General features: G+C 35.2%; 1 protein-coding gene across 1 annotated transcript; it reads left to right on the forward strand.

Annotated features, from left to right (window-relative positions):
• Positions 1–319: 319 nt before the first annotated feature.
• Positions 320–10,987, forward strand: LOC145593076 (omega-amidase, chloroplastic-like). The gene is made up of 10 exons (XM_081649583.1): positions 320–727; positions 854–970; positions 5,029–5,253; positions 5,326–5,419; positions 6,321–6,395; positions 6,807–6,885; positions 8,588–8,603; positions 9,250–9,330; positions 10,259–10,341; positions 10,442–10,987. The coding sequence occupies exons 1-10, from the start codon at positions 473–475 to the stop codon at positions 10,509–10,511; spliced, it is 1,095 nt and encodes a 364-aa protein (XP_081505709.1). The 5' UTR covers positions 320–472; the 3' UTR covers positions 10,512–10,987.
• Positions 10,988–16,158: the final 5,171 nt, after the last annotated feature.

Genomic DNA, 16,158 nt, shown 5'->3' on the forward strand with positions numbered 1-16,158 from the left:
TGTGACAAAACTCATTTCATTATATCGAAATTATTGGTTCGGAGTTTCGGAATTTTCTAAGCTTATTCTATTCACTAGATCTATATACACGTAATGCATATTTTAAAGTTCTAATTTAGTATGTCAACCCTTCTAAAAGTGCGAGTAATTGTGAATGCGACAAAACTCATTTCACTATATCGAAACTATTGGTTCGGAGTTTCGGAATTTTCTAAGCTTATTCTGTTCACTATATCTATATTCACGTAATGCATATTTTAAAGTTCCAATTTAGTACGTCAACCATTTTGAAAGTGTGAGTAATTCTTGGCAATTGAAGTCAAGTTAAACAAAAACAGATCGTAAGATTCACCATATAAGTTCCCATTGTGACTGTCGAAGTGTCAAGTTTCAATTTTTTAGAGGGTATCCAATTTCTAGTGTCAACCAAGTTCGGTAATCGGTATCACCAAACAAAAGATTACCAAATGAAATGAACATTGCAGGAAGAACAATATACAACACTAAGCTTCTCAATTCCTACTCAATTTCTCTCTCCAAATTGCAATCAACCAAAACTCCTCTTCACTCCTCTTTTTCATTTATCTTCAATAGAGCAATCAGCGACAATCTGCCGCCATCAAAGCACAGAAATTCAAGCTTTTCAACAATAATGTCATCCTCTTTCAAGCCTGAACAAGCTAGGGTTCCTCCTGCCCTTCAATTGCCCACTCCTCCAATCACCAAGGTCATACCTTTTTCTATTTTTAGAAATTTTTGGGGCATTTTTTTGATTAATTGTTGTTAATTTGAAGTGGGTATTTTGTTTTAATATATGGGGTTTACTAATTTCTGTGAAATTTTTGGTGGGCAGTATAAAATTGGGCTTTGTCAGCTTTCTGTAACAACAGATAAAGAAAGGAATATTGCTCATGCTAAGAAGGCTATTGAGGATGCTGCTCAAAAGGGTGCCAAGCTTGTTGTGTTGCCTGTAAGTTTGCTAATCGTTGCGTTTGCCGGTTTTTGTCAGTTGCAATTGTTAAATTGTTTGATCATTTCCTTAAATTAGTCAATATTAATCTTCACTTTTGTTGTGTTATGGTTTTTTTGAATTATAAATTGGGATTTAGGAAGCAATTATTGCTATATTTGGCTGGGTTCATAAAGTGTTATGCTATTTGTCCAGCAAGTATAGTGTTGAAATTGCTAATAGATTCATAGGATAGTTTTACACTTTTACCGGTTGAATTATGTTGCAATTGGGAGGTTATCATTTTCGAAAATTTGAACTGAAATCAGGGAGTAAGTAGAATCATTAGATGAATTTCTGGCGACGTTGAAACTGAGTTCTCTAGGGAGGGTATTTTTTACCATGATGGTGAAAGTGGAATTTTGGGCAATAGGATCATAGGATGTGTACATTGTGGATATTCTGAGATAAATTCCTTTTGGAGTTGGATTGTCAGGAAATATGCGATCAAATTAGAAATCCTTAAAGCCATGCTGTAAACTTGTCCTGTAGGATTTTCAATTTTAAGGTGTATGGATGTATATCGTTTTGAAAATGCTGTGAGTAGCATGTTGAGGAAAGTTGGTTGAGTTTTTATAAGGAAACTAGTATTCAGCCTGTGCGATGCACGGATTAAACTTGTATTGAATTATTATTGAAAGAGCGAAATGTGATAATATTACAACACCAAATTATAGTGATAGAAGTTAATATAAAAGTTAAACACAATTTGTGAATTTAAAGTTGCCTATCTATGCACAACTTATCAATCCTAATATTTTAAAATAGGAAGTTCGAAGGACACTTCTTGCTCTTCCAACTTATTTCATTCTACAACATTCAATGACCGGTAAACAAAAATAAAAATGAAATAAAATAAAAAATAAAAAAAGTAAAAAAAAAAAAAAAATCAATGACCTATTGTGATGATGAATATACTAATGTACTTAAATGTTAAAATTTGGAGTATAAAATTAAAACTAAAAGTAGCGACTTTGTTGTCCCGTAAATCTTTTAGATTGGCCAAGAAAGGCTTATCAACAATTTCCCGAAACAAAAGCAAATACTTAGCCAATACACGAATGAGGCAAAATGACTATGCATATAAAAGTTTCATATTTCATATGTATAATAGAGATATTCATTAAAGTATTTCTTAAAAAATAAAAACATCAAATTAAATTACTTTTTATTTCACCAAAAAATAAAAAGTTTAAATCAAAGAACATAGTCAAGGGAACAAACAACATTATTCATGCATCAAGCCCATTAAATTATGGAAGTTATCAAATGAACTAAAACTTTCCATCAATCCCTACTACTAAATAAATTTGGATAGCAACCAAGCCTTATAAACATTTACTAACCACATATGTTCAATCCTTTGAATACTGTAAATATAAAATGATTTATTATGGTAAAAAAAAAAAAAAAAAACACATATGATTGGAAGAATTTCAACCATAATCACATATATGAAAAATAAATTCATTCCAATGAATGAAAGCATAAACTTTGCCGGACAAAATTCATGTATCATAACCCATTAGCCCTGCACCCAAAAAACATCATTTTAAGAATTTTCATCAACACCATTTTAAGAATTTTCATCAACACCATCAACATTCAACACCATTATCAGAAAAGGAATTAAAATGTTCGAACAAAATTTAAGCACAAAAAATTGACAAAATTTGAGGAATTAAGGGAAAAAAATTACAACTAACTTTGTAAAATCAGAAAGATTGTTAGGAGAGAGAAAGAGGATTGATAAGCTAGCATTGATGAATTTTATTTTTTTAGGAAAGCAGTGAATATTTTGGGACCAATCTATCTGTAAATATTTAATAGAGGAACTGATGGAGAATAGTGTCGTTTAAGAAGAAGAAATTGAATGAAGTGTTAGGTTTTTTTTTTTTTTTTTTTTTTTTTTTTTTTTTGGGAAAGTAATGTGGCAGTTCAGATTTAATTCATGATATTGAATGGAGAATTGAAAGGAAATAACGTTGTTTTAGAATCATTAAGACTTAAATAAAAAAGTTAAAAAAACAAAGAATATAACTGAAACGTTGTGTGGAATTTTTTTTTGGATAAATCAAGATTTTTTTTTTTTTTTTTGGATAAATCAAGAAAAAAGAAAAAGAAAAAAAAAAACCAGGAAACACAGAAAGTTGGAAAATTTAGGATAAATCAAGAGGGAAAAAAAAAAGGAAAAAAAAAACCAGAAAAAACAGGAAGTGGACAAGTGTCCTTCAAACTTCCTGTTTTAAAATATTAGTATTGATATTGATTGGAAGTTGAAATTTTGGGTTCAATTTGGCCAATGAATTAATTTTTTCTTTATAGGATTTATCTGCTACTTAATTAAGTGGATATCTCTGTGCTGTAAATTACTGATCTAGGGGACAGTTGTGGCATCAAATTTATTGAATTTTCCATAAATAAAGATCAAAAACTTTTGCATGCCCCCGGTTTACAATAATTTTATTGTACATCGAGCATTTTGCAAAAAGTGACCCTTTTTTCTTATAAAAGTGACCCCTTTTTTTTTTTGCAAAACTGACCCATATTTTTATAAAGTGACCCTTTTTTCACAAAAAGTGACCCTTTTTTTCCATAAAAATAACCCTTTATTTTCACAAAAGTGACCACTTTCGTACATAAATGTTACCCTTTCTATCCACAAACGTTACCTTTCATACATAAACGTTACCCTTTTTACCCACAAAAGTTATCTTTTTTATGCATAAAAGTCACCCTTTCTATCTATAAAAGGTGAAGTAACTCTTTAATACACGTACAAAAGTGACCAACCCCATAAAATCACATAAGAACTTACAAATAATACTTGTAAATTTTTTTTTCTGAGTAACACTGAAAAATTAATGAAACTAATTAAAAATATACGAATAAAAAGATTAAAAAAAAAATCAAATCGGAAATAAATTCAAACAGTATAAGTTTAATTTCGTCGTTTAGATTAGTAGAATTGTCTTCTTCTTCATAAGCTTGACATTTACCATATTAATCTAAAACTGAAGAAGAAGAAAAAAAAATACTCAAATTTGGCTTTAGAAAAACGCAAAAAATTGAGATAACAAATTTGATGGAAGAAAAAGATTGCTTGAATCACCAAAAAAAATGGAAGAAAAAAGTACAGTAGTTCATCAATGGAGAGGAGAGAGGAAAAATACAGGAAAAAGAATCTTTGAAAGTAGGGAAATGGGGTAAAAGAAGTACTGTGAGGGGATGAGAGAAAAAGAAAGGAGAGAGAAAATGGAATATCGAGTAAAAAATGAGTTACTCACAAACCCACACCTGCTTTGTATGGTCTGATTTACAATATATTTATTGTAAACCGGCTTTTTTTAAAAGTTTGTGAATAAAGATATCACTCATTGTCTTGTTGTCCTACTAAAGCTAGTGATCACTATCTTGTATGAAATTGTAAATGATGGTAGGGAGTAGGGAGCATGTGATTTGCATAGTTTTATATACTTTGTTTATAATTAGGTAAAATATGCTTAAAGTTGTGCCTCAAAGGTCATAGAAGAGCTTATATTTGTGGATAATATGTAACTGCAATAGTAGAAGTGTCAATTTCAGTTGTGCTAGTGCTAATCGTAATAATCACACTTCAATCATGATGATGTCAGTTTGACAACACTATGAAATAAATTAGTAGAAAGATTATAAATTAAAATGACACAAATAATGTAGGCAAATAAGAGTTAGGAAAGAGGGAGAAGATATAGCAAGATAATGGTAGACTTATGCAGGATGGCTTAAGGAGCAAAGAGTATATTCACACAAAAGGTGACCTGGAGGGTGAATGAGCTAACCTAGATTGGGGCAGACTTAAAAACAATAAAGGAATTCCTCATGCATGGTTTAGCATTCTTTTATTTTAGAAGATTTAGTATCACAAATTCACAATGGAATGTTGAATGCTTTGATCTTAATAACCCATGTGTGTGTGTGTTCTTGATGGGAAATGGCTATTAGATTTCATGATGATATTGATGTTTGTATCAATTCAGGAGATTTGGAATAGTCCATATTCAAATGCTAGTTTTCCTGAATATGCTGAAGATATTGATGCTGGTAGCAATGCATCTCCTTCAACAGCAATGCTTTCTGAAGTTTCTCGCGCCTTGAAGGTCACAATAGTTGGGGGATCCATTCCAGAACGTGTTGGGGATCGTTTGTATAATACATGCTGCGTTTTTGATACTGATGGAAAGCTAATTGCTAAACATAGGAAGGTATGCCACTCCCTTCCCTTGCTTCTGTTGTTTGATGGACCATATTTCTGAACGTAACTTTTCTGACTACAGATACACCTATTTGATATTGATATTCCTGGAAAGATCACTTTCAAGGAATCACAATCTCTTACGGCTGGAGAGACTCCTACAGTTGTAGATACAGGTTTGATGTAAACATGTCTACAAAGGATAATTTGTTTGATTTTTTACTTTCTATTTTTGTGGGATATGCCGATATGGTGCTCAAAGTTGATTTAATTAAGATTTTAAACAGCTCCATCATTCAACTGTGTTTATTTGGTGCATCCATATTTAAGTTACTGTTTCCCATCACATGCTTTGTCAGCCCTATATTGGCAGAGGGTTTGCTTTTGATTTTGAGGGTCATAGAACTAGTTTGTAACAAGTTTTTCAATTTTTACTCGCTCAGCTTCCTCCCCCATACTCTCTATATTATATCAAGGTTGTCAAAATTAAGATTTTATGATTAAGAACCAATTGATACCAATTTGGAGGAGAAGCTTAATTTTGTAATCTGTGCCTCCCAGAATCTTTTGAAAGCAATAGAAAGAGAATAGGATCACTGCCTTACTGGTTGATTTCAAGTCCAATTGAAATACAATTTACACATGAAAACGAAATTTACTCATTCCAGTCATCCATTGTATATGACAAGCATATACTTTGTTTGTAAAGGAGGCTATATGTATGAAAAAGGAGAGATCAGACCAGTAATTTACTTTATTTTCCTCGTGAATGTTCTGTCTTATGGATATTTGATTCATCAAACATGCTAGTTGATTGAGGAATTATCTTTTGTTTATTTCAACTCTGTAAGCATTTTATTGGTATTATTTATTATGGCAATCTGATTTTAGCAATAATCGAACTTACTAGATTCAATTCTGCTATTTCCACTCAAAGGGAGGACCTTTGGCTGGAATTTATCTATCAATAATGCTAGTATAATGGTCATGTTTGTCATTGAAATGTTTGAACTGTACTGTTTTCTGTTTTGCAAAAAAAATCCGTGTGACACATGATGTCTCATTTTTATTTTCCAGAGGTTGGACGTATTGGAATAGGCATCTGTTATGACATTCGTTTTCAGGAATTGGCAATTCTATATGCTGCAAGAGGTATTTACTTCTGTAATTTTAATGGATCTGCATGTCCACATTTGTTTATTAGCTCCCCTCTAGTCTTATTTTCTGTGTTTATCTTCATCAACATTGACTTGTATCTTCTACTTTGATACTGTTTGCTAGTTCTTTTTGCAAACACTTTGTAGGATATTTTTCTTGTGCACCTTGCTTGTGATGTCTTTGTAAAGTCTTTCTCTGGTATCTTGATGGTTAGTTAGTAACAGATATTGCTTGAATTTACAAGAATTGCAAAGTTTTCCTTTAACCCAATGTTGAATACTTAAACCATCCTTTTTTTATGAACTACAACGCAGGAGTGTTTGTCTTATCAGGAGTATTGAAATTGTGTTGGGCTTAGATATGTTGTATTCTTAGTTGGTTAAACTTCACTTTTTTCCTTAATAGGAGCTCATTTGCTGTGCTATCCTGGAGCGTTTAACATGACTACTGGACCGCTGCACTGGGAATTGCTTCAGAGGGCAAGGTAGTGCTCATCAACTGTGATTACCCAATTTGAATTATTCTTCTTTTCCAATTAATGCATTACAATTGCTTTATCTGTTTCGGCCGATGTTAATAAATGGCTTTCATGAATTATTTTCACTAATATTGTTTTTAGACTGCTAAAATTGAGGAATTAAAGATGTGTAAACTGAGTTGCTGTTTTTTTATTTAGTTTCTTTTCTTATTGATGATATTCATTAAACATTGCCGAATTATTGCAATAGAACAGCGTTATCTTTGAAACATGAATCTGCTAGGATATGGCCAGAGTAAATTGTGTAATTAAGAAAGTATGATGAGTGACATATGGAGATACAGATATTATGAGGCTATTACGTCTATCCTGATTGTGTTAATTATTAAAAGTAGGGGTGCCCAAGCAGGCAAGCATGGATTCTTAACTTACAACTGCCTCAAAAGAAATACAAGAGCTATATTTTTCATGGAGTCTAATTCATGAGGAGAATATGTAGAAGATGTAGAGTTTCTATTTTTTGTCTCATAATTCTGTGTATACTTGTTGATTAATGATAACAGTAGTTAAATTGGATAGTTGGGTAGAAAACTTCATCAAGTTCCCAAGATTCTTTGATAGTTTTCTTTTGCTCTCAAATTAAGTAGTTTGACAGCCCTGCTTAAGGCAAGTATGTGGCTGAGTGGCTCTGTTCTGAATCAACTCTCACAAGAACATGTTCTTTGGGGACAAAGGACTAATAACAGATCTGTTAAGTCTTCATTCTCACAAAAAATGTTGGTTTATCAGGTACAAGATGGCTCATTAAAATGTCCAATGTTACATGTTTAGCTTGTTATATGATATCAATCAATCAAAGCCTTAATCCCATAACCGAGGTCGGCTACAAGAATTAAAAGTGATTATTCCATATTATTATTCATAAAAATCTTCCTCATCCCTTACGATCAAATACCTCATTCTCACGTAAATCCATAAGCTTCATATCCTTCCTAACTCCTTCCAACCTAGTCACTTTCGGTCTCCCTCTACCTCATTTAACCTCTCCATGTTCAATAAATCTTGTGATGAAGAGAAACTGTTTTCCGTTTATTTTCTTAATATTATAAATCACTCACAAGGACCCATATAGTACTTATTTAGTCTTTATTGGGGGTCTTGGTTGGGTTGTTGGAACAACTTAGTTTCTTGGACTCTTGGAGGTAAGCTGGAAAAATGCCTTGACCATTTCTAACCTATCCTCGGTATCTTCCCTATAGTAATCCCTGAACAGTCAATTCATTGACTATCGGGAAAATTCTGCTATGGCTACATGTTTGCTGATGCATCCTATAATTGGCACTTATATTGTCCTCTGCTGAGTATGAAATGATCAAATGAACCCCTGAGTTGCTTATTTTAGGCAACTGATTGACCAATGCTACTTCTTGCTGACTAAACATTGTACGTTGATTTATAAAGTACGTCTGGAGTATTGTTTCTACATGTTATTCATGCATTTTCATCTTGCTGTTTGGTTTAAGCAATATTGTTAATATCAATCACAATGAAGCTCATATTACTTTTGGATTTCTTTGATCTAGTACATGATTCAAGCTTTTATGGCAGTATATTGTTGGAGTACTATTATTGTGCTTTTTTTAACTTCACCTATTGATTTCCCAATCCCAATGAATCCTTAAGAATGCGTTGTCTCTTCTTTTTGCAGGGCTGTTGATAATCAGGTAACTTCAGGACCTATATTTTTCAGCTTAAGCTGATGCATGTGCTTAGCATCAGTATTCATTTGCTGCATGAAATCGTACTGTGTATGGACTTTTTACTTTTCCCTTTTTTCTATAGACAATCCTTGTCAAGTCTGAAGGGTAGTGAATAGAACCTCGTGAACATGTTGCCAAAATGCCAAGCCTGTCATAGTCCTGACAAGAGGTGCTGTAGGAAAGGAATCTACAACTTCTTAAAACCTTAAATATTATCCTTCTCTACAGCGTACAGGGTGTATTTAAGAAATTATTGAGCAAAAAATATTTTTTGATACTGGATTTAGTCTTATTTTTCCCGAAATGTTGCTCTGAAGGATCAGTTTCCCATAAGAGGCAGGGGAAGAGTGTGTGTGTGTGGTGGGGGGGGGGGGGGGGGGGGGAGGGGGTGCAATCATTCTTATGACATACATGTTATAGAATACTAAATGCGGGAATTTTCTCTAGTGAAGAGTCAATGAAGAACATACTGAACTTTGGGTCTAATTGGTGAAGTCCCCAGGGTAGCATAATGCTACTGAAAGCTTCCAATGCATGTTTTATGTTAGCTTAGTAGAATTATTGGCGTCTTTCTGTTGGCTAACATGCGTTTTCTTCTTGCAAATACCAGTTGTATGTAGCTACTTGCTCCCCTGCACGTGATGCTGGTGCTGGTTATGTCGCTTGGGGTCACTCTACACTTGTTGGACCTGTGAGTATCCCACTTGTGCAAATCCCACTTGTTCTGCACATAACCTAGATTATCTCAGCTTTGATGTTTATGTATTTTCTCTCTCATGATCTGGTGTAGTGGTGTACACAGAACTGCTTACTGCAGAAGCACTGTAGTTAGGCAAGCAATTACCAAAAATCAAGAAGACTAACAAAAAGCCCTATGCCTCTGAAAATTGATCCAATGACTTGATGGGAATTCTCCACACAAAAAGAGCCCGGGGGGTAGGGATGTGTTAGGCAATGTTAAGTAGGGAGTGATATAGCATAGGACTCACATAATACACCTTTGTATCGGGAGATTTAACTCTGTAGAGCCCTATAGTGTCAGCCTCAACCTTCCTCTATCTGGTGACATGATTAAACTCAAAAGACTTGAAGTTGAAAACATTTTTTTTTTTTTAGCTCTACACTTAGGATTTATATCCTTAAAAGACTTTTTGCTTATACATGGCCTTTGTTTAGAACTGCAACTCTTTCAGCAAATAAGTAGGACATTATTTATCAAAAGGTAATGCATCTTTCTTCAAGGACCGAGTTACGATATTGTCACTCTTCCTAAATCCCTGCATTATCTAAATCCTCATCATGATTGTGATTGCTTTCTTTACATGCTGTTTCTTAAGAAACTTAGTGTACATCATATGCAGTAAATTTAGTCATCAAAAGGTAATTCACATTTTACCATAGGAGATATGCCAAATTTATACTGTTAAAGAACATTTCTTGGATGAATGGCTCACAGATTTATACCATTCTCTCTCAATGAATCCTGAGAGATCAGATTTTTCCTTAGATAGGCATCATGAGAACAACTGAGGTCTACTTAGCTTCTTTTGAAGTACTTTAGAAAGTGGTAGATTCTAATGTTGTATGTTATATTGCTTAACTGAAAAGTCATTTGGCAGTTTGGAGAAATTTTGGCCACAACAGAACACGGTGAAGAGATTATAATAACTGACATCGATTACTCATCAATTGAACTCCGAAGGTGAAAATATGCTGACCATAGAACATTAAAACATTAACAGTTTATTAATGTCAATTTGCTTCCTTCTTTTGGTTTGTGATTCGTTTACTCTGAATGATAGGACTAATCTCCCATTGGAGAAGCAACGCCGAGGGGATCTTTACCAGTTGGTGGATGTACAAAGATCTTGATCTTTATGGAATGCTGGGATATGAACAGATGACAAACAACTTTGAGAAGGTGAATACTGCATTCATTTGCAAATTCGGTGTATTTCAAAAGACTAGAATAAACTGTATTGCTTGTAAAGTTTCCACGTTGAGATGAGCTAAAGCAAAGTGGATAGCAGTGTTGGACAAATTTCTTGTGAAAAAAATTGTTAAATATGAATGGAGACTTTAGTATTTCACTAAGGAATAATGTGTACCTCAATTTCTTGAAATCCACCCTCTCTAGTTATTAAGACTACTGCTATTAGCACATTGCTTATTCTAGCTCATTTCTTTTCTTTGTCGTTTTGTACTGCTTAGCTGGCTGATTATGTTATTTCTCTTTTGTCCTTTTCCTTTTCTGTTGGGCTCAACATTCAGTGTATGGGTTGATTCATGCATTTGTTTGTTAGAGATTCCCTAAGGTCATGTAATAAATGTGTAGGTGTAATTGTGCCTGTGAGCTAAATATATTCTTCTTCAAATTCTCTCTGATCTGATTATGCATTTCCTCTACTTTGAGTATTGAATATCGTCCTAATTTAGTTATCATGGTATCAGAGCCACTCATTGCAGTGCTGGAAATCTGTTACTGATTGCTCGATTTTATTCTAGCTCATTTCTTTTCTTCTGTTCTGATCTTCTTCTTCATATTCTTCTTCTGTTATACCCTTTCTATTTCTTCTCCCTTCTTATTCTTTTATCTTCTTCTTCTTCTTTCTAATCTTATTTTCTAAAATGGCCGTTGGTAATGGAAGGATCTCAATTCAGGATATGCTCAATCCTCTCTTTCTTCACCCCTCTAACAGTGCTACTTCTATACAAGTAGACAAACTGCAAGGATCTGCTGATTACAGATCTTGGCGCAGAATCATGGAAATCAACCTCTCTTTTAAACGCAAGCTTGGTTTTGTTATGAGAATTGTCCTCAAACCAACTGATGATGAAATGAAAGCCGAGCTATGGAACACCTGCAATGACATGGTAATTGCTTGACTTGCTCATAATGTTTCTGTTAGAGATATCTGGTTAAATCTGGAAAAATGCTTTTCTCTAACAAATGGATCTAGGAAATACAAGCTGAATAAGGATCTATTTGAAATAAAACAAAACTCCATGCCTGTGAATGAATATTTCGCTTTGTTGAAATGCTGTGTGGGAAGAATTAGACTCCATGAATATGCTTCCTGCAATAATTAATCCCACTGTTAAAGTGTACCTGTTTAATGCCTTCAACACCTAGAAAGAAGAGGCAAAACTCTTCCAATTTCTGAATAGATTGGATGAGGTTTAGAATCCTCAGAGAAGCCAGCTGCTTCTCATGATTCCCTTACCCTCTACAGAGACTGGTGCTGCTGCTATACAGCAGGAAGAGGCTCAAAGAGAGGTTCTGAACCTTAACAAGGGTGGAAATGATAATATGGCTCTATACAGCAGAGCTACAGGCCCTGATAAGACCATGGTGTGCACTGCTTGTGGTCTTAGAGGTCACAAGAGTGACAGATGCTGGACAATAATTGGTTACCCAACCTGGCATCCAAAACATAATTCTGCTGCACCATTGAACAGAGAAAAAGCTAGTGTGTCTAATACCTAGCAATGCTGGAGACTTGGTGGACACAAAACTGGTGAAACAAGGATGGCTGCTACAGCTCAATCAAACTCTAGTGCTGAAAATACTGGTCTACTGTTCACACCTCAGCAACTTGATCAGATTGTCAAAATGATGCTAAAGTTATGGTCTCAAACAAAGGGATCTGAGACTGATGATGAACTTGAACATTTTTCAGGAATGATCTCTTGCAACAATGTAGTAAACCCAAGCGAGTAGATCATAGATTCTGGTACTTCAGATCACATGACCCCACATTTACATAAACTAGATGAATACAAGAAGACTGGTAATGCTGCAAATATCAACCTCCCTAATGGTGAGAAAGCTGATATCTCACACATAGGAAGTGTCATACTTTTAACTGGACTGAAATTGGAAAATGTTCTCTGTGTGCCAACCTTTAAACACGACCTTCTATCAGTACAGAAGCTGGTTAAGAACAACAAGTGTCAGGTGCAATTCTTCCCTACACACTGTGTCATCATAGACACTTGATCTCAGAAGATCAGAGGAACAGGAAAAATGAGAAATGGACTGTATTATCTTGACAGCCATATCTCTAATATGCATGAATAAGACAACAACTTGAGCAATGCAAAAGTGAGTGTTCTTCACTCCAATTCAGCTATTATAACAAACAAAACTGGCTCTCTTACCCTCTGGCACCATAGATTGGGCCATGTTTCCCTCACAAAGCTAAAATTCATCTCATGTGTGAAACCCTTTACCTCTCATAACTCCAAGGTCTGTATAACCTGTCCTATGTCAAAGTTCCCTAAGTTACCATACAATCTGAGTGAATCTCATGCTGCTGAGCCCTTTGATTTGATTCATATAGATATGTGGGGGCCATACAAGGTCAGCACTAAGGGTAAATACAAGAATTTTCTAACTATAGTTGATGATCATACAAGAAATACATGGGTATACCTGTTGTAGCTGAAATCTGACTCTTTGTCAACTCTGTAAGCATTCTACAACTATGCTCAAACCCATTTTCACAAGAACATCAAATTCATAAGGTCAGACAATGCCTTGGAATTTGATGATGGTCAATGCAGATCTTTCTTTGCAAAATATGGTATAATTCATCAAACCTCTTGTGAGAAAAGACCATAACAAAATGCTAGAGTGGAAAGGAAACACAAACATGTTTTGGAAGTAGCAAGGGCCTTGAGATTTCAGGCTGCTTTGCCATTATCATACTGGGGTGACTGTGTCTTGACTGTTGTTCACATTATCTACAGGCTGCCTACCCCTATTCTCAGTCGCAAAACTCCTTTTGAGTGCTTATTCCTCAAACCTCCAGATTACAGTCACCTAAAGGTGTTTGGGTGCTTGGCATTTACTTCCAATCCTGACCACTCCACTGATAAATTTGATGTTAGACGAGTGCCTTGTATTTTTCTGGGTTACCCTGCAACTCAAAAGGGCTATAAACTGCAGAATCTGATCACTAAGCATAATTTTGTCTCAAGGGATATGATGTTTCATGAACACATCTTTCCATTTCAATTTTCTTCTACTGATCTCTATATGCAGCCCCTTTATGAGAGACTGTCACTTATGATAATCTTGACATATTCCTTGATTCTGATAATGAAACTCAGGATGAATAATTTGATAACCACTCACCTTCAACCTCACCCATACCTCATCATACTCAACCTCCACCCTCTCACTCCTCTCCTTCTACACCTACAAGTATTCCAACCTCTTCTTCTTCTACACCTACAGAATCCTCACCCTCTCCACCTCCTGTAAGAAAGTCTACCAGACAGCAACACACCCCTGTTTGGCATAAAGATTACATCATGCCTCCCAAACCACAACTTATCTCCAATCTAGCTATTACTGAAATCAAACCTGAGTTTCATTGCTTCTTATATGCTCTTGTCACAGACAATGATCCTATCTTCTTCAAGGATGTTGTTAAGCATGATCATTGGGTTCAGGCAATGAACAAAGAACTTGATGCCCTGGAATCAAATGATACTTGGGATATAACCTTTCTACCACCTGGAAAACATGACATTGGCTGCAAATAGATTTACAAGACTAAATATAACCCAGATGGAACCATTGAAAGGTACAAATCCAGATTGGTTATCCTTGGTTGCAAGCAACAATATGGCATTGATTATTCTGAAACTTTTTCCCCATTTGCCAAAATGTCAACTGTGAGAACCTTACTTGTTGTTGCAGCTATTGAACAGTGGCATGCCATCCAGATGGATGTTACAAATGCTTTTCTACATGGTGATTTAATGGAGAATGTGTACATGAAAATGCCACAAGGATATACTGGGCTGGGCAGCAGAATCCAGATATGTTCAGATCACACTATGATCCCTAAAGCATCCCCTTCTTCAGTCTGCAAACTCAAGAAACCTCTCTATGGGTTAAAGCAGGCTCCAAGACAGTGGTTTCACAAACTCTCTTTCACTCTGCTGTAAATGAGATTCATTCAATCTAAGTCTGATTATAGCCTGTTCATTAAAGCTTCTGACACTTCTATCACCTTAATTCTAATCTATGTGGATGGTCTCCTTATTTGTGGTAACAATCTTCATGACATTGACAGTCTGAAGTCTCTTTTATCTAAGGTTTTTCATATGAAAGACCTTAGTCAGGTCAGATATTTTCTTGGTATTGAGATTGATAGAAGTGCAGCTGGTTTCTTTCTTTATCAAAAAAATATGTTACTGACATTCTCAAGGAATTTGGTATGCTGAACACCAAACCCTTATTGCTCCCTATGGACAGTCACATCAAATTGACAGCAACCAAAGGTAATCCTTTGCCTGATCCAACTCCATATCAGAGGCTTCTGGGAAGACCGATATACTTGACAATTACTAGACCTGACATTTCATTCACAGTGCAACTCCTTACTCAGTTCATGTAACAGCCTACCTGTGTTCATATGCAGTCTGCTAAACGTCTGCTCAGATATCTAGCAGGAACCATCTCTCAAGGTATCCTTCTTGCTTCCAGTTTAGCATCTTAACTCATAGCTTACTGTGATAGTGACTAGGGTAGCTGTCCTATGACCAGGAAATCCACTTCAGGCTATTTCATATTCCTTGGTTCATCTCCTGTTTCTTGGAGAGCAAAGAAACAGTCTGTTACTGCTCTCTCCTCTACTGAAGCAGAATACAAAGCTATGGCTCTTACCACCTGTGAAGTCTCTTGGTTGACTGCTTTACTGAAAGACTTGGGCATAACTGAATTACCTCCTATTATTCTTAAGTGTGATAATCAGGCTGCTCTGGCTATTGCTGCTAATCCTGTGCTTCAAGAACGCACAAAACATGTGGAAATTGACTGCCACTTTGTTCGAGATCAGGTTTAGAAGGGTACAATCAAGCCTGAGAAGGTTTCATCTTCAGAGCAGGTGGCAGACATCTTCACCAAAGTGCTTCATGTGAAACTGCATACTAAGCACATTTCCATGCTGGGAGCTTCTCCTTGTTCTCGCTCTCCTGCTTGAGGGGGAGTATTAAGACTACTGCTACGCACATTGCTTATTCTAGCTCATTTCTTTTCTTTGTCGTTTTGTACTGCTTAGCTGGCTGATTATGTTATTTCTCTTTTGTCCTTTTTCTTTTCTGTTGGGCTCAACATTCAGTGTATGGGATGATTCATGCATTTGTTTGTTAGAGATTCCCTAAGGTCATGTAATAAATGTGTAGGTGTAATTGTGCCTGTGAGCTAAGCAATCAGAATATATTCTTCTCCCTCTTCTTCTCCAAATTGTCTCTAATCTGATTATGCATTTCCTCTGCTTTGAGTATTGAATATCATCCTAATTTAGTTATCACTAGTCGGGGCCAAGATTATGAAGACGGACTATTGACATTATGATCGCGTTCTGTTTGTAAATTACTCAATCCTAACATTATGAAGATGGAGTGTCGATGATCATGTGTTTTGGAGATTGTAAATTACTTTATACTAGAACAATATGTACTCCTTCAAATAGAATATTTCCTAATTTGATAAATCCTAATT

This window comes from Chenopodium album, chromosome 18 (genome assembly GCF_948465745.1).
Source record: "Chenopodium album chromosome 18, dcCheAlbu1.1, whole genome shotgun sequence".
NCBI classification, from domain to species: domain Eukaryota; kingdom Viridiplantae; phylum Streptophyta; class Magnoliopsida; order Caryophyllales; family Amaranthaceae; genus Chenopodium; species Chenopodium album.

Coding starts and splice junctions, on each gene's coding strand:
- LOC145593076 (XM_081649583.1), top strand. CDS start 473: ATGAACATTGCAGGAAGAACAATATACAACACTAAGCTTCTCAATTCC. Junction 971..5,028: donor CCAAGCTTGTTGTGTTGCCT/GTAAGTTTGCTA, acceptor GTATCAATTCAG/GAGATTTGGAATAGTCCATA. Junction 5,254..5,325: donor TAATTGCTAAACATAGGAAG/GTATGCCACTCC, acceptor TTCTGACTACAG/ATACACCTATTTGATATTGA.